The sequence below is a fragment of the Halyomorpha halys genome, unplaced genomic scaffold (assembly GCF_000696795.3).
Source record: "Halyomorpha halys isolate HHAL.00 unplaced genomic scaffold, Hhal_1.1 Scaffold1363.1, whole genome shotgun sequence".
Taxonomy (NCBI): Eukaryota; Metazoa; Arthropoda; class Insecta; order Hemiptera; family Pentatomidae; genus Halyomorpha; species Halyomorpha halys.
In genome coordinates, this window is record NW_027108627.1 from 153,606 (window position 1) to 176,367 (window position 22,762).

Below are 22,762 nucleotides of genomic sequence, written 5' to 3' on the forward strand. Positions count from 1 at the left end.
GAAACACAAATAAGTATGACTAACTTATTTGTGTTTCATTGACCGCACCCCCAACCATCTTCTCCTCGTTCCTCAATTTTACTTTATATTATTCGAATTTATTATGATACAAGCTCTATTTACCAATTTTCATTCAAAAAAACAATAATATTTTTGTCAAAGAATTGCTTTAATAAAATATATGACGCATAAAATCTTCCTTTAGTCAACCCTTTTCATTAAAACTGATTTTAAAGCTTTTAAATAGAAAAACATTTGCTTTCCCGGTCTGAGAGTCCGGTGTTCCTTTTAACTAATACGTAGATGTTCCATGCAGAGGGTTAAAGAGTTTCCCCAACCTACAAATTTAATAATTAACTCTTTACTTGTATATTTTGAAATCCTATTGATTCGTTGTAAATACTTGTTTCAAATCTTGTAAATTAACTTTAGTGGTTTATTTTCTATTTAACACAGTACCAATATAAGTTTATAAAATATTTCGTTTGAGTTATTCAATCAACAAATATGTATCTGATTAAAAGTCTATAATGGAAGTTGTATTTTATTGGTTATGTAGTTATATAGTACTATTTCTTTGACTTTTTATCATGTACCACCTACTTAGCTGATATACATATAGTATATCTTTTCTTTCTTTCTTCTCGCCTTTCTTTATTTTGTTTCTTTTAATAATGAAAATACTATAAATCATATGTAACACCCGACAAAAGTCACAAGCGAGTGGATACCGACGTTTCTTCTTCCTTTGTTTACCAAGCATTTGTCAAGTTTTGGATTTGCGGCAAGTGGCAAAGGTGTAGAACCACCATCCATTAATAGATTAATAGATCCAAAATACATTAATTTAGATCAAGTTCTCTCGAATGACGTCAATACTTATTGTGACTATTTGTACTTTCAAATCGTTCAGGATTTATACATATTCCTTTTTACATCTCAGAACATTCCTTTTGCTGGTTATGCAAATTTTAACTTTTAAAATACTGATAGCTTTAAAAATTCCTTTATTAATTATTTATATTTTATACACATAAATTAAAAATTAAGGTTAAATAACTTGACGATTATTTATAACAAAAATAATAAATATTTAAATTTTTTATTAGTGTTTATCACTTTTGTTCAGATTAACGACAATTAAATACACATGTGGAGTACATTGTTTTCTTTAACATCATATGTCTTCAAAAGACAATAAATATATTTTAAAGGCCGTGACTTTTCATCTTGATTTCATTCCAATAGCGACCATTTCAGGACCGTGGGTTTGGTATTACAGGTAATTTTAAATGTATTTTTTAGCCTAATTTTAGTTTTAATTTTTTCTGGTATTGATAAATATTGTAAAAATATCTTTATCTACTACTCTCCCCAAACGATGCCTTCACAAAATTGTTTGTTACGTGACGCCCTTATCAGTAGTGTTATAAGTTGTACATAATTTCAATGGGTTGAGCAGTCAATTATTCCGGGGAATGGGTAAATTGCAAATCTCGAATATTTGTGATTCTAGCCAGCATTATTACTTACGGGATTTCTTATGGGAAGCAGTTTCTGTGTCTAGGTCTCAAGATGGTGTACAGGTCAGGAGGATCTGAGGAGAGGCCCCAGAACGTGTTCAGGAATGATGGCAGCTTCCTAGAGATGTTCAAGAAGTTGCAGGAGACTAGAGATGCTGGCCCCTCAACTTCATCTGGTCCCGAAAAGGAAGGTGACTCCACGGCAGAGGAGAAACCAGTCATTGCCAAGCCACCGCCATTTGTTGGTAAGAGAAGAGGAGGTCGTGTTCTGCCTACAGGTAAAGTGAAAAAAGCTAAATTGGTGAAAGTAGAAGAAACAAGTGAGGGGCCTAAAGATGCCTGGTCAGTATACTTAGAAGAAGTTAAAAGATATAAAGAAACTACTTGTGAAGAGGATGAGAAGACTCGGCCATTAGTAAAGTGAAATCAAGTGTTCTGTTGGATGTTGCAAAAAACTAAACACGCTACCCATTCCCTGGTGCAATTTTCTGCTTTAGATTAAAAATATTTCTTGAATTAACTATTATCATTTTTTTAGGTTTAGTCCGAAGTGTAGAAACTTCTATGTATTCATCTATTTTGTTATATGTTTTTTAAAATCACTTTCTTGTAGGAAATATAAAAAGGAAGAAAAGAAAATTGTTTAAATTAACTTTATGCTTATGAACATTATCCTTAGTCTATTTTCCTGTCACTAATTTGTTTAGTCACATTTCTCGAATTTTATTATAAGTTTTAACTTAGCTCATATTTTCTGAGATTAAATTTTCTAGATTGTTTTTGTGATAGAACTATTTATTTATTCTTTATTTTAAGTTTTATTTTGATTGTTAATTAAAGAATTGATTATGTTTAATATGTTTTGTTAAATAAAATGTTTAAGGTCTTATGTACATATATTATTAATAATAGTCTACTTAATATTTTGTTTTTGAGTAAAAGTATCAAAGGATTGGTGGGTTTAAAAATAGTTCGACTTTGATATTTATGGAAAATAAAGATATGTTTCATTTAATAATGGATCTGGATTTTCATAAACAATCAAATAATTATAACTAAATTCTATATTGATATTTTATGCTAATAAAATACTTCAGGGTATTTAAATTATTTTAATTAAATTTGCCTTATTAATAACAAATTTTATTTGGAAGTACCTGCTTGGTGTAAATTTTCATATTCTTTTTCTTTCTTATTTTTGCTGTTTAATCTTTAGTTTGTAGTACAAATTATATTATTAATGGAAAATATATATTTAGTTCTTAATTAATATCTAGATATGTATATAAGCTTTTATATAGTACCTATTTCTTAATATTTTGACAATATATATATTGAATATTTTTATTAGTTAAATTTTAGGAATGTTGTACTCATATCATTGTTGTACCATTCTTATTAGGGTGTAAAATATTGTCAGATATAAAAAAAAAAAAAGTGACTTTCCATTGTTTCTTGATGTTACTTATATTATAATTTAAAATCTATGCATTGGAAAACAAAACAATAGCATGATAACAGATATAATACATTTTCTGAAACATATGTTGTTGAGAACTGATGTTTCTTTTTAAGTTTTAGATTTTCTGGTACTTGCATACTTAAGTCGTTCCCAACTACAAGGTAGAATTTTAAAAATATATAAGTTACATATTACCTTTATCTGTGTATACTATATTGTCTTGATTAAATTTATACGTTTTAATGATAAAATTGAATGAATCCATTCTTACAGTTATTTGAAATGTATGGTTTGGTCTGCTTTAAAAAAAAAAAAAAAATGTAGGTAGCAACTTATTTGTTTATTTTTATTGAAAGAAATTAAACTGTTTTACATCTGCATAAGGTTGTGATTTATGAATGAGTATGTTAAATTTTTATGGTAAATAGAAATTACATTTCTGTTGGTTGTTGACTGAGATTGACTTTAGTATTGACATACCTCTTTTTTTATAAATTGAATTTTATGCTATTAAAAATAAATAACCAAAGAGTGAAATCTGTTTTATGAGTGTTTACATTTTAACACCTTAGTCTCACTCTAATAGGTATTGAATTGTATTTTTCTATGAAAAGATTAGACATACATGAGCTTGTTCAACAATGTGTAGGTGGCTTTCTTAAATTTAAGAAATTAAAGTATATTTGAAATCTATTTATAATAAATTAATCACTCATGAATTTATTAGTGGTTCATTGATCCATTTTAATTTATTTTGATTAATCTGTGTAATAGTGTTCATCTTAATTTACTAATTCCTTTGGGTGGGATTTCATATGTTTGCAGTTACACTTGGGATTATGTTTATGTTTTTAACTTTAGTCTAGTTTAATTTTTTTTATTTTAGAATGGTATGAGATAATTGATTAGTGTGAAATGGAAACTTATTATTTACCATGTTATATTGATATATTTGTCCAATTTCCAGTAAAATCAGTTTATGTCATATGTCTTGTGCTGTGACTCAACAAGTAGGTGTTGGAGCTTATTTGATTAACTGTCTCTCTGACTGCCCACTTTATTTTTGGCCTAGATATGTTGAACCTCTTCTGTCATTTTCAGGTGTTCCTTGAATTCACATATTCTAGTCAATCTTGACAAATCGTTTTATCAACTTTACTTGGCTATACAAACTTCCCTTCAGAAGGTTTATTACCTTCTCCATCTTTTGTGGATTCTATCATATTCTGCTCAGGAGATTTATTTATGATAAACATATTTTATTAGCAGCATGAACCAAGCTTCAATTTCATAAGATAGTCTCAATGATATGCATGGTATATAATTTATATTCAACATGATTAACTTTATTTTGCTGTGGTATACACTCAGCAGACCAACTTTTTGATTATCCTGAACTCAGCATTTGATTCACCTCCATTGTTTTGATAATATTGTGTACTAATTAAAAATTAATTAAGAAATGTGTATTTCTCAAATTCGTGCTCAAATCCCTTTTAAATTGCCATTTTTATTGAAACCGGATTCATTTTCAATTCCCCGGCGGGGAAGGATTGCCTTTTTTTGTCTCTCCTTTTGTGAGGTTGTGACATGTCGTACATCGACCAACCTACTCTCTATAATTGTTTGTTTAAAAAGTCGGATAGTAAGGCTACCATGAAGGGTAGGAGTGGAGGGTTTCACGCCGTTTTTCAATTTTAGGCGCTTTTTAAATATTTCTCGATTAAACTATCTTAAAGTCTCCTCTTCCTGTTTTAAGCTAATATTTCAAAAGTGATATAGGACCGTTGCTCCCTGGGGGTCTTAGCGTAGCGGGGAAGGATTGCCTTTTTTTTGTGTTATGTTCTCCTCTTGTGAGATTGTGACATGTCGTACATTGACCAACCTACTCTCTATAATTGTCTGTTTGAATAGTCAGATGAGTAAGGCTACGTGGAGGGTTTCATGCTGTTTTTCAATTTCAGCCACTTTTTTAAATATTGCTCGATTAAACTTAAAGTCTCCTCTTCCTGTTTTAAGCTAATATTTCAAAAGTGATATAGGACCACTGCTCCCTGGGGGTCTTAGCGTAGTGGGGAAGGATTCCCTTTTTTTTGTGTTATGTTCTCCTCATGTGAGATTGTGACATGTCGTACATTGACCTACCTACTTTCTATAATTGTCTGTTTGAATAGTCAGATGAGTAAGGCTACCGTGGAGGGTTTCACACTGTTTTTCAATTTCAGGCGCTTTTTAAATATTGCTTGATTAAACTTAAAGTCTCCTCTTCCTGTTTTAAGCTAATATTTCAAAAGTGATATAGGACCATCACGTTTGGGTTGTTTAGTGTTATTATATAGTTTTTCTCAGTGTAATAGCTCTATTCTAATCATTGTAATCAGTGAATGTTATTATTTTGCTGATATGTAATTATGCTTATGTATGTATGTTATTCCTTTTCAAAAAAAGATAAACATTAATGATTTGGAAAACAGTTTATTTGTTATCTTGGTTGAATTTCTCAATTTTTTTTATGCGACCATTAAATTTGTGAAGGCTTGTTTGGATAGAGTAATGATCTTATTTATGATTTATTTTATTGTAATTTTCTGATTAAAAGCTTTGATTTTTTTAAATAAACGAACAAAACCAAAAATAGTCTATCAAAATAAGGTGTAATATTTTAAGATATAGTGAATACCTAAGATCTCAATTAAATTATCATATTAATTAAATTCAATAATTACTATATTAAATAATTCTCCTATGGAATTTGAAATAGCTTGTTGAATTGCATGAATTTAGTTTTTAGTTTAATATTTCTTCAAAGTGAATAATTTTATGTGTTAAAAAAAAGTTTTGTGTCTTATTTCTGTAAATAGATTTATTTTGTTTATCTCTTAATTTTTTTTTTTTTATTTTATAATGGATTTTATGAAACCACACTAAATCTTATGGTGGTTGGTATTGGATTAAATTGAAAATTGAATATATTGCTCGTGCAAATAAAAATCAGCTAAAAATGTGTGATTTCTGACATTCCTAATAAAATACAGATGGTATCTTGATTTCTTTTTTCATTGTATACCTCTTATTTTAAATTAAAAAGAAAAAAGTATCAAGTTAAATTTAACTTATTTTTCCTTAAAAACTAAACAGATTTTCAGTGATAATGTTTAATTTCCTTGCTGATATGTCTCTTTTCTTTATACGGGTTAATACTTTTTGTTGTACATTGTAAAGATGAAGGATGGTAGGACTGTGTACTAGAGAGCAATTTATTGTTGTGTATAATTGCTAAGAATCTGGAAGATGATCAGCCGGCTCCTTATGGAAATCAAACAGTTTGAGTTTGGTTGACTCATATATGTTCAATCTCTTAGTAGATAAGTTTGAGGTAATTTTTTACTTGAAAAGGTTCAAAATAGGGGAAGAAAATCTGATCAGTTATTAAAATTATGCATATCTTCTCAGTAAACAAAATCAAATTTCTGAACCATTGGACAAATTTTTTTTTTGGCCATTTGAACAGTTTTTATTCTTCTAAGATTATAGGCAATTTGTTAAATATTATGATATTGTGCACTCATTGAACACTCCTCTGTACATAAGAAAAGAACAAGTCCATTTTGTATAAAATCCAAGATTAACAACTCTTTATTGCATACAAAATTTAATGGCGTTATTCTAATTCCAGTTGTATTATCCGAATAAAGATTATTTAACTAACATATTGTAACAAAGTTATACTATGAAAGGCAGTTACCATAAGTGTGTTTTAAAAGTTGTGAAATGTACTTAGTCCAAAGCTTACACGAAGTATGAAGAATGTGATTTGGCTAGATTAGAGATAAAGAATCAGCAAAACTAATGGACTATTAAATTCTTATTGAAGTGTGTAATTTAATTTACAATTTAAGTATTAAGGAATATATGAGGGGTAGGTAGTGTTAATGTTGGCAAATTATTTAAAGATATTTAATCGGTATGAAGATTAATGTAGTAATGTCAGTGCTTTGCTTGATATTGTCGCATTTGACAAAAAAAAAAAATTGATTTTATTTTAAAATGTACGTATTCCATATATTTTACTGTAGACAGGGGTTTCTTTCTCTACTGTGGTCCCTCTATAGACTGACCTAAAACTCAAATGTTAGTAAAAAAATAACCTTAATCTACTATAAAATCTATAGAATACGGCAAGTACATAATAAAATCATTATTTATTGTTTTTATTAGATGTGCCACAATTAAAGATAAGCAGAGATACGTATAATTTATAATTATAATGAACATGGTTTCTTTTTCGGATTTATTCCGATAGCAATAAAAAAATTATATGGACTACACTGTAGACGGTGGGTACACACAGAGTGAATCAATTACACTGTCCTAAATGTTCTTTTAAGTAAGAATTTTATTGAAAAACATTGAAAAAAAAAAGTGAAATATTGAAAAAAAAAAGTGATATTCAAGAGATAGTTAACATCTTCACTGTTTTTATTCTACTGATATTTTTATTTAAAAAAAAAAAAATAAGGGAATGAAGTTTTTTGTATTTTGAAAACAAAATTACATTTTATACATGATACAACTCGTTATTATAACAGTGGTGCTGTCTGTGATAAATTAAGAATTAAAGTGTCATGATTCATTTCTATTTAATTGTTTTAAAAATTTTAATTTATACTATTTGTTTCATTGTATTTTTTTTTTTTTTTTTATCAAGTATATAATGGAATAAAACATTTAATACAAAATGAAGTTGTATTTTTTTACTTTGTTCTTTATACTGATATATCTATCTGCTCATTTTGAAATATACTTTTGGTTTATTGTGAATGAAATTAATTAGACACATGAAGTGCTGTACTAAATATAAGCTTATGTCACTTGTGATATTCATTTGTGTTTGACTATTGACCAAAGCATAAAATTTTGAATATTAGTTACTTATTGTAGGAAGAACCAGCTTCCTGGTTAACCAAAGAAAGAACCAGGTGGCACTTAAAGAAAGTGCTAAAAATAAATAGTTTTTCTGCTATTTGGTGTACCTGTTTTGACTATCTCTGTACTTTTTCTTTTTAATTTACATTATGGCCTTCTTAAATGTCTGTCTCATCTTTGATTATTGTTTTTGTCTATGATTTCTTATCCTCTGTAGCTCCTTTGTTTTTCCTGTAGATCTACTCTGATCCTATCTGTATTATTTTCTGTATGAACATTGTTTGATTAGGTTGTTGTTTTTTGTCTATGATTTTTGTGATGATGTTTTTGTCTATGATTATAATTGATTTTGTTTTTCCTGTATAACTACTCTAATCCTACCTAGATCATTTTCATTGATGATAAAATTATTATTTTTATCTTTGATTATTGTGATGAAAATTCCAGCCAGTGCTGACCCAATTGTGTGAGCTCCTACCCTCATACTCTCCTATTACAATATAAAATATTTTCCTGCTAGCATTGAATTTAAAAATGGCGTTTATATTCTAATTATTATTATTATTTTTGAACCAATATTTCCTACCTTGAACTACAAGAGGGAAGGCATTATCATTATTAATAAAATTTTAATGTATTATATCATTTCCATAAGTTTCACTCCTGTCAAGTCAGTAGCGAGACTGGGACAATTTTTTTTTTGTCTGATTAAATTATATTTTTCTTATGCCCTTTGTTATATTCCCGTATATTTACTCTGCTTATCTTTAGATTATTTTTAAATGCCATCCTGTCATTTATATATGCTTTATTTTACTCCTGTTATACTTATATATTGTTTCTTTTTATTTAGTCCTGATGAAGACAGGCAATCTGGGTCGAAATATAGGCTATCAATAGTTTTTTTTTACTATTTTGTGATCCTTCCTGACTTCCACCTCAGCCTTTTAATCTGTTATTTGATTATACAGTGAACTGATCAACTAAGTATTATTCAATCTTTAGTTTTTGGTTTCATGCTAATGATCATTGTTTTCATGATGGTAATGGATTGCTTTATGCTAAAACCTTGTTAATCTATACCTCCTCCTTTCCACCAATTATGAACTCCGTTAGTTTGTTTTTATTTTTATTCTGTTTGTTTGTTATTAACATATTATGAGCGTGAGTGGGTATTTGTACCCATTTCACAGATTGCCACTTATAAACGGTACTAGTACTAGTACCCGTTTGAAATCGCCACTTTTAAGTGATACTATCCATCTATTATGCAACATAGTTACATACGCTAGGTTGCCTGCACAATAAGTGTTAAGATCCCAGTTATCATGGATGACTTGTGGAGATGCTTTTCTTTCAAATTTTGAATTATTAAATTTACTGATGGAGAACAGTTGTATCAATTAATCATAACTGTTTATTATCTTTAAAGTTCAGCTTTAACTTTCTACATTTTATATTCTTTAGAAAGAATGTGAATAATCTTTTTTTGTTTAATATGTGATGGTTTATCTTAGTGAGGTGGTATTATTTAGTTTAGTGGGACCTGGATATGTGAGATACCTCTTCTACTACTAATTACTGTGATTTTTAACACTTAGTAATTGAGATTTGATTTCTTTGATTTTTTCTATCTTTAAATATAAAAATTGGGATTTGTGGCTCAAGAAACAAAACGATTTAACTGGTTGGGACACGTTTGTTTAGCAACATTTAAATTTCTTGGAAGATCGTTGGTTGATTGTGTGTGATTACTAAAAGGAAGATTGTCCAGGTGCGGTCAAAATTACTCAAATTGTTAATAAACTACTCGCTCCAAGATGTTGGGCTTACAGAATAAAGGAAAGCCAAAGAATGAGTTTCAAATTTCTTTTTCTTGAAAAACTTTTAATTTCTTTTGCCCATACTTTATTTTTCAGTACTATTTAAGGTTTTGTTCCATAAACCAGTAAATAAAAGTGCACGAAGAGGGGTGTTGTGAAGATACTTTACAAAGTGTGAAGTAGAAAAAGCATTAGAAACCTTTCAAAAACATTTTGGATGTCAAATATTGATAATCTTGGCATATTTGATCAAATTTCAATCCTCCAGAAACACCTTAATGCTAGTGGCACTCAAAATACAAAACAGTATTTCTGATTTTTTCTACACAATTTAAAAAAAAAAATTAAACATAAATTATGCATTTTTTTTTTTTATAAATTAATATGAACCTATAAAAATGAAAAATGGTACTATTTGGCCTTGGAACCCTCTATAAATAAAACAAGAATTGTATTTAACCTGTCTATTTGGAAAACTGGGTAAATGAAAAACCTTTTTAAGTGATAGAAAGATGCTAGATCTGTTGAGATCCCAATTATACAGGTTTCACTTTGTAAATGAAGAAGCCTGGAAATATAAGCTGGGTATTTGGAATAAACAACATGACATGATAGACGAACAGAGCCTTTCAATTTTCTACAGTCCTTTCTGGAATAAATTGGAAACCATCCAAATGTAGTCCATTCAATATAATGGTTTTAATCTATCCCCTTGCCTTAAAAGAAGATTCACAGAAAATTTAGGGAATTTGACAGTAATTACTGTGAAAAAAAAAAAAACCATACTTCTGGTTAAAACATTTACCAGACTTTCTATTACTATTACCAGATTTCTAATTTGTAAATATTCTATATATATAGATATATATTTACCATTTCTGTTTATCCTAGATGGGAAGCATTATTTTACTTAGCATTAAAAGTAACCTTGAACAAACATTACTCACTTATGACCAAAATTATTACATTTAGGGATATACATTATCATTATTACATTTAGGGAAACAATTTTAATCTTTATATTTAATAGTTTAAAGAGAAAGGAGGCGATTATAAGATCTAATAATAAAGATAGAGGATTGTGTGCTTCTTAAATGGTTCTTTATCATTGTTGCTGCCATTCTCTTTTAAAATATCTATTGAGCAATTTATTTTCTTCAGCAATTTATTTTTTTCCCCATAAAGTTGGTCAATTTCATAATTTCTAATTTGTTCAGTTAAGACTTTGTCTTTAGGAAAAATTCTGATCATTACCATTTTTCTTAAGAAACTCTTCCTGAAGAAAAGTAAAGATGTAATTAATCACAAAAAAATATCAGTTGACACTCCAAGGTCATGAGCTAAAATTACTGGAAGTTATACTCCAGTAAAGGTAATCATTGATAAAAACTTTTTATATATTTACCAATTTGAGAATAGATAAGAAACAAATGTAATGCATATTCGGCAGAATCTCATAGCATTGTAATCTATGTGGGAATATAATGGAACAAGAGGTAGGTTGGCAGAAGTGAAAAAAAAATACATGTTTCCCACATGTAAAAAATTACTCATGCTACCCATCTAGGATTAAACCAGATAATTATAAATGTGAGTTGTAGACACTATTATGCGGAGGGGGGAGTATGATAAATGTAAATTGATAACACTGTTACTAAAAAAAAAAACTTAAGAAGTCTCATAATTGTACCTACCACTGGTGGCTTAAATCTTCCTGTGTTGTAGTGCTGATAAATTCTCATTGTTTAGAATATCTTTATTTTTTTGTAATGGAATTGACTTCACTTGAATATTTTTACTTTTTAATAATAAATAAATCGATTATAAGGTTAAGTCAATATTGAATGTTTCGAACTTTTATAGTATTATTTTTGAAAATATTTGTATATATGTAATTTTCTTTGGATATCATTTCTACATTGACTTAAGTCGTTGAGCCATTATCTGTTTCTATTTTATTTTGAAAGTTATTTTATTTCATTCCTCTGATATCAGTGTTAATCTATTCATTAAATATGCACACTAACTATTTCTTATTTTATAGTAAAAATTATTATAATTTTATATACACCTGTTTATATAATTGAACATTCTTCGCTATTTGTTTTAAATTAATGTTTATATTAGCCTATTCCTAAGGGAATAATTCTAAATTCAGTTTATTTTTAATTTCAGAAAAATAAATAAATAAAAATGGCTAATAGAGTTACAAAAAACAGAAAGCTTAAGATCAAGAACAATTTATACATTCCACCACATTTACGTGGATCGTCCTGGAACACATCCAGTGAGTTAGAAAATGTTGAATTTGAAACAAAAGAAGAAAAATTATGTAACAATAGCCACTTGTTATTTGAAACATACTCGGAGAAAGAAGTACAAAGTGATAATGAATTGTCGGAGAAAGAAAATGAACATGAGTTTTTCAATAATACGACCAGACCTCAAGCATGCTGCACTGTTATCAAACGACTGGTTTCAGGAGCATTGGGACTTAAAGCTACAATGTCTAATGAAGAAAGGAAAGTTGAAGAAATTTTAAAGCGAATAAAGAACAAAAAAAAACATAAAACATACCTGTGATTTTGGTTTTTGTTTAGAGAAAAGGAATGGAAATATATTTTTATAACTCAAATCCAACAGTATTATAATATTCTTTTTCTTTTTTTGTTCTTAATAATTTAATTAGTGTATATAATGAAAAAGTGAGGGATTATGGGTCCAATTTTCTGGACTGAGTTTTATATATAGAGCAGTTTGGTTTACAGATAACAGGTTTGTCCCAAAACAAGTCTTAACAATAATAAACTGTCGGGTGCAAGCTGAGTACAGGATCAAACAGAAAACTGTGCTGCACATGTACCCGCTAGTTTGATGATAGTTTTTGAGACTCATCTAGGAAAAAATATATTATTCATTAAACTGAGCTGCAACTTTTGTCTATTATTTTCATTTTTTTTAGATAATTACTTACCTGACATTGCATTTCATAATTCAGTTTAATAAAAAAAAAACCAGTAGTTTGATAGATATTTAATGGTTATTACCAGAGTTCAGACTTCTATGCACTGAATAAACCTTTAATTATGGAGTTAACTTTAAAAAAACTGCCAAAATTTGCAATAATATAGTCCTAACATGTAATTGTTTTTACAAATCTTGATGATCTCTTTAATATGAGTTAAGAATACAGCAAAACTTTTTTGTTTACAAAACAAGTATAATTAATAAATAGTTTTAATAATATTTAACTTAACTTATCTTCTGTCGTTTCAGAGTTATTTTTTTGTCTAATATTTATGTTTCAGCAATTAAGTATTGTGCTTAAATTGTAGGGTTAAAATTAAATTTATTTTTTAGAAATTGTTTTCTCAGTGTTTTACTTTTAGATAGAAATTAATTTTAATTAAAATAAAATCACTTTTTTGTGAGTAAAAATTCATATTATCAATGTATTTAATTATTCATTTAATCATTTATCCATCGGATAATGGATTATACGTGCACTTCATTCGATATTTGGATGATTAATAAAATGCAGTGAAACTAAATATGCAGTTGCATAATAATCGTATCTCTAGCCAATAAACAAATCTAAGTGTGTAACACATTATTTTAATTATTTATTTTTACTTTAATTTATTTTAACTTCTATTGACTGTTTAGGTGTTTCCCCTTAACTTTGTCTAGAAATTAATTTTGTTAATAACTTTCAATATGTAATTTGTTTTAGATTTAATTTAATGTCATGTACTGATAAAATATCTTTTGTGTATTCAGTGTCTTTATAATATATCTATAAGTTAAATACAATGCCATGTAAATTTGATTACAATTAATTCATTAAATTCAGTTGTTGTGAGCAAGAAAAATAGTAAAATAATTATTCATTTGTAATTTTAACATAGAAAAACTTGTTAATTTGGAGCTCAGCTTGGAATGATTTCTTATGGTGCTGTAAACTTTAAATGTACTTGACATATTTTAAATAAAATTTTTTTATTTAATGTACGGTTAACTGAATCCATATATAGTAATTAAAGTAAGAAATTTTTTTATTCTTGATTAATCTGTGCTAACAATTAATTTACACTTAGGGATAATGGTCAGTAAAAGGCATCACTAATACTAATACATTAAGAGAAAGGTGATTCAAATAAAGGGAGAAAATTGCATCAATATGAGAAACATGGAAATCAAACATTATACATTATGGGTGAATGATTAAATTTTCAATAGAGAAATTTAAAAAAATATTTTCTAAGGTTACCATGGGAATGATATATAATAATCCAATGATATAATATGTAAGAATCACAAATTGTGATTGGTGAAAACATTTTTTTTCTGTTAAGATTTCGATTGGAGTTTATCTTGATCAAGATTATTTACAAAATATTTAAAAGTTATTAGGAATGATATCAAATAAGAAAAACAAATTCATAATTTTGATGTACCAGATTGGTTTTGAACTTATTCGATAAAAGTGTTTAAACCACTGAATATAGTAAATAGCCATCATTTACTTGCTACCTTATCTTCACTTTTGAGCTTTGGTATATTGGTTGGAGTATTTTGTGAACTAATTTTCAAAGTTATGTCCGAGGCCATGGATGGCCGGACATGTTGAGGCACAAATTTAGCATTCTTGTGTCAAAAGCTGTCCGGATCCAAATCTAGCCTGAGCAGGTTAACTTTTATTTTTTTGGGGAACCTTGGAATGGATCTTAGCTTTCCCCTTCTGGCTAGAATAAGTTGGTAAGCAGTACAATAACCCTTCTTTTCTCAGAACTCCTCCCCAAAAAATAAAATTATGCAATTTTGGCATATTTAGTAAAGTTATCAATATATCTGAATAATGTGGTCATTTGAGGCTATTCTAACAGATAAGTAAGTTTTGTAAAGTAAGAATAGTACCAAAGGAAGTGTTTCCCTTAGAGTGTAGGTATACTTACTCTTAGGGGAACTAGTAGAGTCTGTGGGGGTACACAGTTCACCAGGTCTGGTCTGATGTATATCCTGTCTCCAACTTTTTATCCATGAAAGTTACCTTCACAGTATTTGTAGACATTTTAAGTAAAAAAAAAAACGCTGCTTGTTAATTTGAAACTGATATTCAAATTAAAATTAACAACCCTGGAACTAAGTTACAATGATGAGCATAGATGATTTCATGCTTCTCATTGATCTTAATTATTTTGTTATTTGTAATATGATTTCCATGGGAAGCCAGATGGAATCAGGTAGAGGGGAAGACCAAAGGCAAAATAGATGGATAATGTAAAAAAGAATCTAAGAAAAAATGGGATATCCATCTGGTCTGCGACCAACGTGGATGACTGGGCAAAGGCAATTGGTAAGGCCAAGGACTGTTACATGTGCTAATAATGAATGATTTATTAGGGGCACTCATAATTAAGAAAATTATAATAGAGGTACACAGATATCAAAAGTTTAAGAAACACTGACTTAATGCAATGTAAAAAGCATGATCACTAAGATGATATTAGTATTTCATTTTTCTCTAACTGTAAAAAAAATTATGAAGAAATTTTCCTTTAGCTGTTTAATTTAGTATTGTAAGTGTTATTGAAACAGAATGAATAAACCAGTAAGTATTATAATTAACAGTATATAATAAATATTACTTGTGTTTTTATAATTTGTTAAGCACAAAATTATTGCTGTAATATTGGAAAACATTATAATTAGAAAGTTTTCTGCTGTAAAAAACAAACAAGCTGAGTGGTCTAACGAGCAAGAGTATTAGCTTTATGTTTTTTGAATCTACAGCACTTTTTAGAATGTTTTAATATGCTAGAAGTCGACTAAGAGGCCATTTCGAGAAAATAATTTATTTATATATCATAAAACTAATAATATAATAATAATAATAAAACATCTTGTAAGGAACAGAATATTCAAATCACTGCATTACAGTATTATCCCCACACAACTGTCCTCACTATAAGATGTAAAGAAAGAAGCACTATGTGACTATATAGATAACTTCATAATAAAACAATTTATTATAATTCCGATAACTGCCCTGTAAAATATTTCTGTTCAATTTCTGTACTAGTATGTTAAGTACTGAGTTAAAAATGATTGATACTTCCTGAGATTAGACATCTTAGTTCTTTATTGTAATAGCTATATTATTTTTTACTAGATTATTTTAATTGTACAATTATCCTTTTCATTGAAGAAATGTAGTATGAAAACAAAATTGTATCGAACTTGAGCATTTAGCATCAGTACACCAAATATTTTGGCTCATTAAAGTGAAAAGTTAAAAGAAATTGAAGCAGTTCAGCAATAGTGAACACAGAATAATCAACATGAATATGCTTTATAAAAATAAACTCTTGGGAAAGTTCGAAAGATATCGAAGTTGAAATATAAAAATTTTAAACTCGTGAAAAATGCCTTCCTTTTACTGTTGGAGTCTGATTTTTTAAATCTGTATTGAAACAATGTAGTTTTCACCATATGATACATAATTAATTTCTATATTTAATAACTATTAATAGATAAACTGTTCGTTTTTAAAAAGTTGATTAGTTGACTTGACCACTTTGGTCTGATGTTCAAAGAAATATTGTTTCTTTCTTCTTTTAGCTATTTATACTAGTGAGGAATATTTTCATTAATTCTATGTAAAAAATAATACCTTATACTGAGAATTTATTATCTTTGAATTTGCTGCTATACCTGTTGATATTTTTCTAGTAGTAAAACTTGAAGAATATCATTAATATGTATAGGCTGCCAAGGAGAATTCCTACTTCACTACTTGCTTTTGACAATGGTAAACTGATGTTGGGGACAAATAAGCGCTTTATTGATTACATGTATCAATTAATCATTAATAATTTCAATTTTTTTAGAAATATTCTGAAATTTCATTTTAACTGCCTAGTTGAAATGCTGACCGCTTCAATGGCTACAAAACAGAAGGAGGCTAACCCACTTCAAACCGCTCCCTTCGACCCACGCTTCCCAAACATGAATCAGACCAAGTAAGAATTTATTAACATATTAATTTGCTAATCAGTTATAATTAATTACCATTTTGAAACAGTTTACCATATATTTATCATAATGAGCTGATCTGAGGAAGAGAGAATATGGTTTGTGAAGTGAACATTAATTTTAAATTAATAAAACTTTTTTTTTTTAAACATTTCAGCCTAAAATGTATATTTCAGTCCTGTTTGCAGAAATTCTACCTCAAGAGCTAATGAATCAAGTTAGAAGATATGAGATGAGAAAAAATTAATTTTCTAAAATAATAACACTTTGCTTTGGTCATATCTCCTTAAATGTAGCAATGTCGTCTGGGAAAACAAACACCTTTATAACTTCATAGATTTTTTATTTATGATTTGGATTATGTTTCGGACCTCATATTATCCATTTTTTAATCCAATCCGTAGTATTAGACTACTTCTCTAATTGTTAATGAAATTCCCTCCATAAATTTATAAATTATCATAATTCATTCATCATTGCAATATTCTATATTGCTAATTACAGTTCCCTAACTGCATTTAGATGAGTGATTGGTATAATGCTAGGCATTAGATTTGAAAATGCACAATATGTGATTCGAAACACTATCCAATGCATAAATAAAATATGTATGAAGTTTTAGGGGTGTTTGTTTTTCCTGAAATTCCTATAATAAAATTCCTAACATTAATAAATAATTTGTGTAATCACAAAAAACCTTTGACTTGTTAAACATCTATCCGGTGTCACTAATGAAGCCATGCAACGAGGTGAAATATTGACAAGCAATGTAATTTTATACTTATTTTTGTTCACTTTACGGACTGCATCCCCTGACCAACTTCTTAAATGATTGAATATATTTGGAGTATGAGGAGCACCAGATCATAAAAATACCAATTTATCCATTTTCTGACTTAATCCATTTTGCACCAGCATTGTGAATTATTTTTGACAAGAAATGCAGATTTGAAATTTTTTGGGTCATTGAGCTGCTTGTAAATGATTTGTTAAGCTGAAGCTGTTTGTTCAATATAAAATGAATTTTACTGATTAGGTATAAATTTTTGTCTGGAATAAAATCAATGTTTTCTTAAATGGATCAAACTCTTTTGTTCTGGAGCTTATGATTTTGTTAAACAAGAAGCAGTGGTTGTTAGAGTTATTGTCATACATGAAAATATTTCAAAAACGTTATTAAATCTGACACATTTTTTAACAGTAATATTTGAATGAATTAGGGGAAAAAATAAGACGTATATCACAATTTTGATAATTCTCAAAACCATGACTAAAAGTTCTAGAGCTAGATTGTAAAAATTACTACTTTTCAAGGACTCTAATTTTTGTTTGATATCAAACTGAGCTCTGTATGAAGAGATCTTGATAAAAATTCTCTTTCTCTATTAAACACTTGGAAATTATAGTAAAAAACAAAATTAATAAATAAAATATGGAATATTCTTGTCTCCTTATCTTTTGTTGAAACAAAATCTTAAATGCCCATTGTTTAACTTTAAATCAAAATTTTCACATTCTTGTTTTTAATTAAAATTGGAAATGGTTTGAAGAATATTTTGTGCCATCACTTACACTAACTTATAATTATTAGCACTTTTGAAATAAAGACATAAAATACCTAACAACATTACGTAATTAATGAGACTGATCATTTAGGTTAGATATTATTTTTTCCTCATTTCATATCTTTTAATTCTTTGTTGTAGGTAATATTTTTTTAATCCTTTATCTGTCCTGAAAAAAAAAAAATGTTTAAATACTGCATTGTTTAACTATCTGTAACAAAAAATATGATTAAACTGATGACATCTAAATATTATTAGTAACTGATGTGAATTGTATTTAATTTGAACCAATTAATACTTCCTTGAAGAAAATGTGATTTTTCGTTTTCATCCATCTCTGAGGCAGGCTTCTGGAAATAAAAAGAAATAAATTTTAGTATTTAAAATTTTTCTCTTAAGGAAGGTTTAATTTAGGAGGGTTATTTCTTCTGGTATCATTCAGGATGATACATTATAATTTATAATTATTGATTAATTATACATTATAATTAATAAGTGTTATTATTAGCGAATATGAATGTAATTTTTTTATAAACCTAGGTTTTATTTACAATATTTTGTATTATAGGTACTGTTACCAGAGCTATGTGGACTTCCACAGGTGCCAGAAAGTGAAAGGTGAAAAATACGATGCCTGCCAGTATTTCCACCGGGTTTTTAAGTCTTTGTGCCCTAATGCATGGGTTGAAAAATGGGATTCTCAAGTAGAAGAAGGAGTATTTGCCGGAAAGGTTTAAAGTTCTATATAGTTCGGAGCTTAGTTAATTTTCCAATTTTGCGGTGACATGTATTGTATCATATAGAAAATTGTAATAAACAACCGCTTTCAATAAAGTTTTATTTATGTCATTTCGTACCTTGGTCTTTTATTTATGTTATAATTCTATGATATATTTTTAAATTTTTTCTTTGTACCAACTAACCTGTGTAGAGATATGATTTATTATTTCATTAATTTGTTCATTAGTTTCTTTAATGAAGTAGTTGTTTATCAAAGGACATCTGCTAAACAGGTATCAAAATTCTTTATTTTTCAAATATGAAATGTTCTAGAATATAACTCAAGATGGCCATAATGTCACGTAAATTCTGTGTCAGGGGGGAGCTGCCTCCCACTAAAGTGGAAAAATTAATTTTGTTTTTTTCTAGCAAATAATTGTTATAACTACTAAAGTGATATAATAATATATAACTTTATTAAAATTTTGGTTTTATTCTCTTTTTCCGTGCTGAAATGTCTCAACCTAATTGACTATGGCTTGCCTCCCCCCAGTTTTGATCCCGGGTACACCCTTGGGTGCTACCTCTACTTAACCTCTCTATTGTTGTTATCCCCTTCCAGAAAATGTGATACAAAAGTTGTGCTGAATGTGAAAAATTGCTGAATTTACGCTGAGTAAAAATGAACAAATTATTGATTATTTAAAATAAAAGAATGCAACTGAGCTATATTTAAATATTAGCCATTTATAAATAAATAAAGATTCCAGACCTAGTGATAGATATTATTGGGCATGATGTATAACTAGTCTTTGATATTGAATTAAATTTTTTGTTTCAATAATGGCCAGATATGATTTAAAATAAGAAAAGTACATTGATTTCCTTAGATATTCTGACTATAAAGTTTGTTTATTTTGTATGAGCCAATTGAACCCTAATGCTCTGACTGGAAGTCTAAGCTACTGGAATTATGACATTGTAGATAAGTACCTGTTTTTTTAAGTTGAGAGGAGATCCAGGTAAGTGTTATCAAGGTATATAAATATGTTCAAGATATAATATTTTAAGGATATCGAGTCAGCTAATAGATGGCTTAACAGGTATTTTAAGAATCATATTGTACAAATTTGAGTTACTTGCTTTAAATCTTAAATGGGTGTTAGTCAAGCCAAGCATGTTAAAATATTCTATCTAAACCATTAGATACAATTTTTTTTAGAAAATTCACAAAAAATCACTAATAAAAGATGGTTTTCTGCTAGATATCACTAACCATAGTACAAAGTTTTCATAGTATTATGTTTTTAACACTTATAATAAATAAAACAACTTGATGACCGTAGTAAAGCAAGAATAATAGTTAATGCAACTAAAATTATAAATAATATTGATGATATTCCTTATAAGAAAGATGGAAGTTTTTGAGTTTCAATTCAAGACATAAATTTTATTCTCTCTGGATTAAGATTTTATTATTAATTCAAACCTCAATAACTTAACAAATGCTTTCATACCCAAAAACATTTCCCAAAAGTTTCTTTAAAATTTAAAGCATCCATAAAAGTAACTAAAGGAACAGAATCCATTGGCTTATTTATTAACAGGCCAAGTAATAGTGAGAGTCATTGTACTATTTCAAACACAGAATTTTACCAATAGTATTTACTGCATTGACAGGCAAAAATATTTTGAAAACTAAGTTTATATATTCACTAAAAAAAAATTAAATTATTCTGTACGGAATTTATTAAATGTGTTCGTATTCATGATTTTGAGTTATTTGCAATCTACATTGGGGGATGTTGCTTTGCAAAGAAGAAAGATAATATTGGTTCATGTCCATACCTTTATTTTTACATTTCATTGGCAGAATCAGTTATCCAGATTCATCAAAACCTCTTGATATGAAATTGTCGCTATTATCAAAGAATCTGAAGTAGTGTCATCTACATGTGTATTAACATTAATATATTACCAGATTGCTCAGGGTGCCAATGACAGTACAAGGAATGAAAGGACTTCAGGCATTACATTTAAGTATAACGCAATATTCAGGGAGGTTTATGCTTTTGGCAACCTTTGTAACAGACAAATTAAAAAAAAAGTAGTTTTTATTTAATTTTATTATATAGTACTTATAAATTACTATTGGGGTACCTCTAGTAATAAGAGTTATCTCTTCTTAATATTAACAGTAGTTGTTGGGAACTGCTGATGTAGGAATTAGTAAATTAATTTCGTTTGATAACATAATTCTATGCAAGTGGAGGAGATTAAACTCTTGAGTTTAGCCAGAATCTCTGCTGAAGCTTCCTGATGCAGACCTGAAATTCATTCAGATCGAAAAGTCGGAACGAATAAATAATTTTATTTGTGTTTTTTTGCACCCTCTACCTCCCTCTCCCCGGCCATCTCCACTTATTAATCTATGGCTAACTATCTACTCCTCATTACTCTATGGAATTTAAAATTTTAAGTCCTTAACCTCAATGAGCTCTTCACATAGGTGTAGGTGTCAGGTGTTATTGACTGTCACTGACAGAGTGAAGAACTATAATCTATGACTATAAAGAATATCTCATCTTTTTTTATTAAAGCTGTCATGGCTGAGTTTGATTTCTTGGCACTCGGAAATTATTTTAGTATGAACCCTATCTGAAATTGTTAGCTCATATTTCCTGGTGGAATCCACTTAATGAATTTGGATTTTTTTATTCTGGCTATAATAATTATTGTACTGTAAGCAACAGACCTATACACTCACTTGTTTTGTTCTTTTGAATTTTTTCAGCTATTACATTATATTTACTTTATTTTTATTTAAAAAGGAAGAAAATAAAGATAGATAAAATGAAAGGAAACGTAATTATCAGCAATGTAGGCTGTAGATGATAAAAATTCATATAAATACTACTACATAACATGTAAATTCAACCTTCATTCAAAAAGTTTATTAGAAACTTTTTTATTTAATTACCTAGACATATAGTGTCTTCATAAATATACATTTATAGTACGTTAAATAAAAAAATAAACTGCTTAAGTTAATGAATAATATTTGAAACAGTGTATTTACACCGAAATGATTGAATTTTAAAATATACCATCTTAAACAAAAGTTAATTATGCATCCAGAGGCTGTGGAAATTCTTTAATTAATTAAAACACGGGTAAAACAAATATTTATCTGTTGGCATTTCTAAAACAATGTAAACTTAAAACATACAAGCGAATTTGATTTGTGCTCACAAACCGACTCCCGACTGGTCCGCCGCAAATTCAGGCTAATTTGTACAAACGTGTGGAGACATCTTTTGTTTGATGGTAAGTGGCGAACGTTTGGTTCGGGCTTAAAATGCCAGAACCACCTGGTCCTAACCTTGCCTTTCTGAATTAAGTTTCCCGCCTTTGTGCTTTCAAGCACTTACCTTAGGAATGAAAGTAGATCATTTGGAAGAAATGACAAATAGTTTTGGTTTCGAATTCTCTAGTTTTCTTCTAACTGTTTTTCTCCCTGGCCCTTTTCTTTTTTCTAGAAGGTAAACCCAAGTTGAGTGTTTGCGGCTTTAGTGCACTTGCTCAGCCTCCACTGGCTCATTACCAGGGATGCGCTGGGATCTCTCGAGCTCTGCTCTACCCCTCACACGTGGGGGATAGAGTGGGCTCAGGGATCCTCAGGTCGATTCTGTAAATATTGTATATATT

The 22,762-nt window shown here is 28.5% G+C and overlaps 2 protein-coding genes and 1 long non-coding RNA gene across 3 annotated transcripts in view; 2 read left to right on the forward strand and 1 right to left on the reverse strand.

Moving 5' to 3' along the window:
- The first annotated feature begins 1,249 nt into the window (after positions 1-1,249).
- On the forward strand, positions 1,250-19,190 carry LOC106689445 (uncharacterized). The gene is made up of 3 exons (XM_014434409.2): positions 1,250-1,282; positions 16,657-16,756; positions 18,903-19,190. Exons 2-3 carry the CDS (start codon positions 16,662-16,664, stop codon positions 19,069-19,071), a joined length of 264 nt encoding a protein of 87 aa, XP_014289895.1. The 5' UTR covers positions 1,250-1,282; positions 16,657-16,661; the 3' UTR covers positions 19,072-19,190.
- LOC106689443 (telomerase RNA component interacting RNase) lies at positions 1,289-3,146 on the forward strand. Its single transcript, XM_067046931.1, has 2 exons — positions 1,289-1,482; positions 1,568-3,146. The coding sequence occupies exons 1-2, from the start codon at positions 1,479-1,481 to the stop codon at positions 1,945-1,947; spliced, it is 384 nt and encodes a 127-aa protein (XP_066903032.1). The 5' UTR covers positions 1,289-1,478; the 3' UTR covers positions 1,948-3,146.
- The window catches only part of LOC136795647 (uncharacterized), an 11,881-nt gene continuing 7,677 nt past the window's right edge, over positions 18,559-22,762 (reverse strand). Inside the window, exon 2 of the long non-coding RNA XR_010843280.1 lies at positions 18,559-18,684. This is a non-coding gene — a long non-coding RNA (uncharacterized lncRNA). The remainder of the gene's footprint in view (positions 18,685-22,762) is intronic.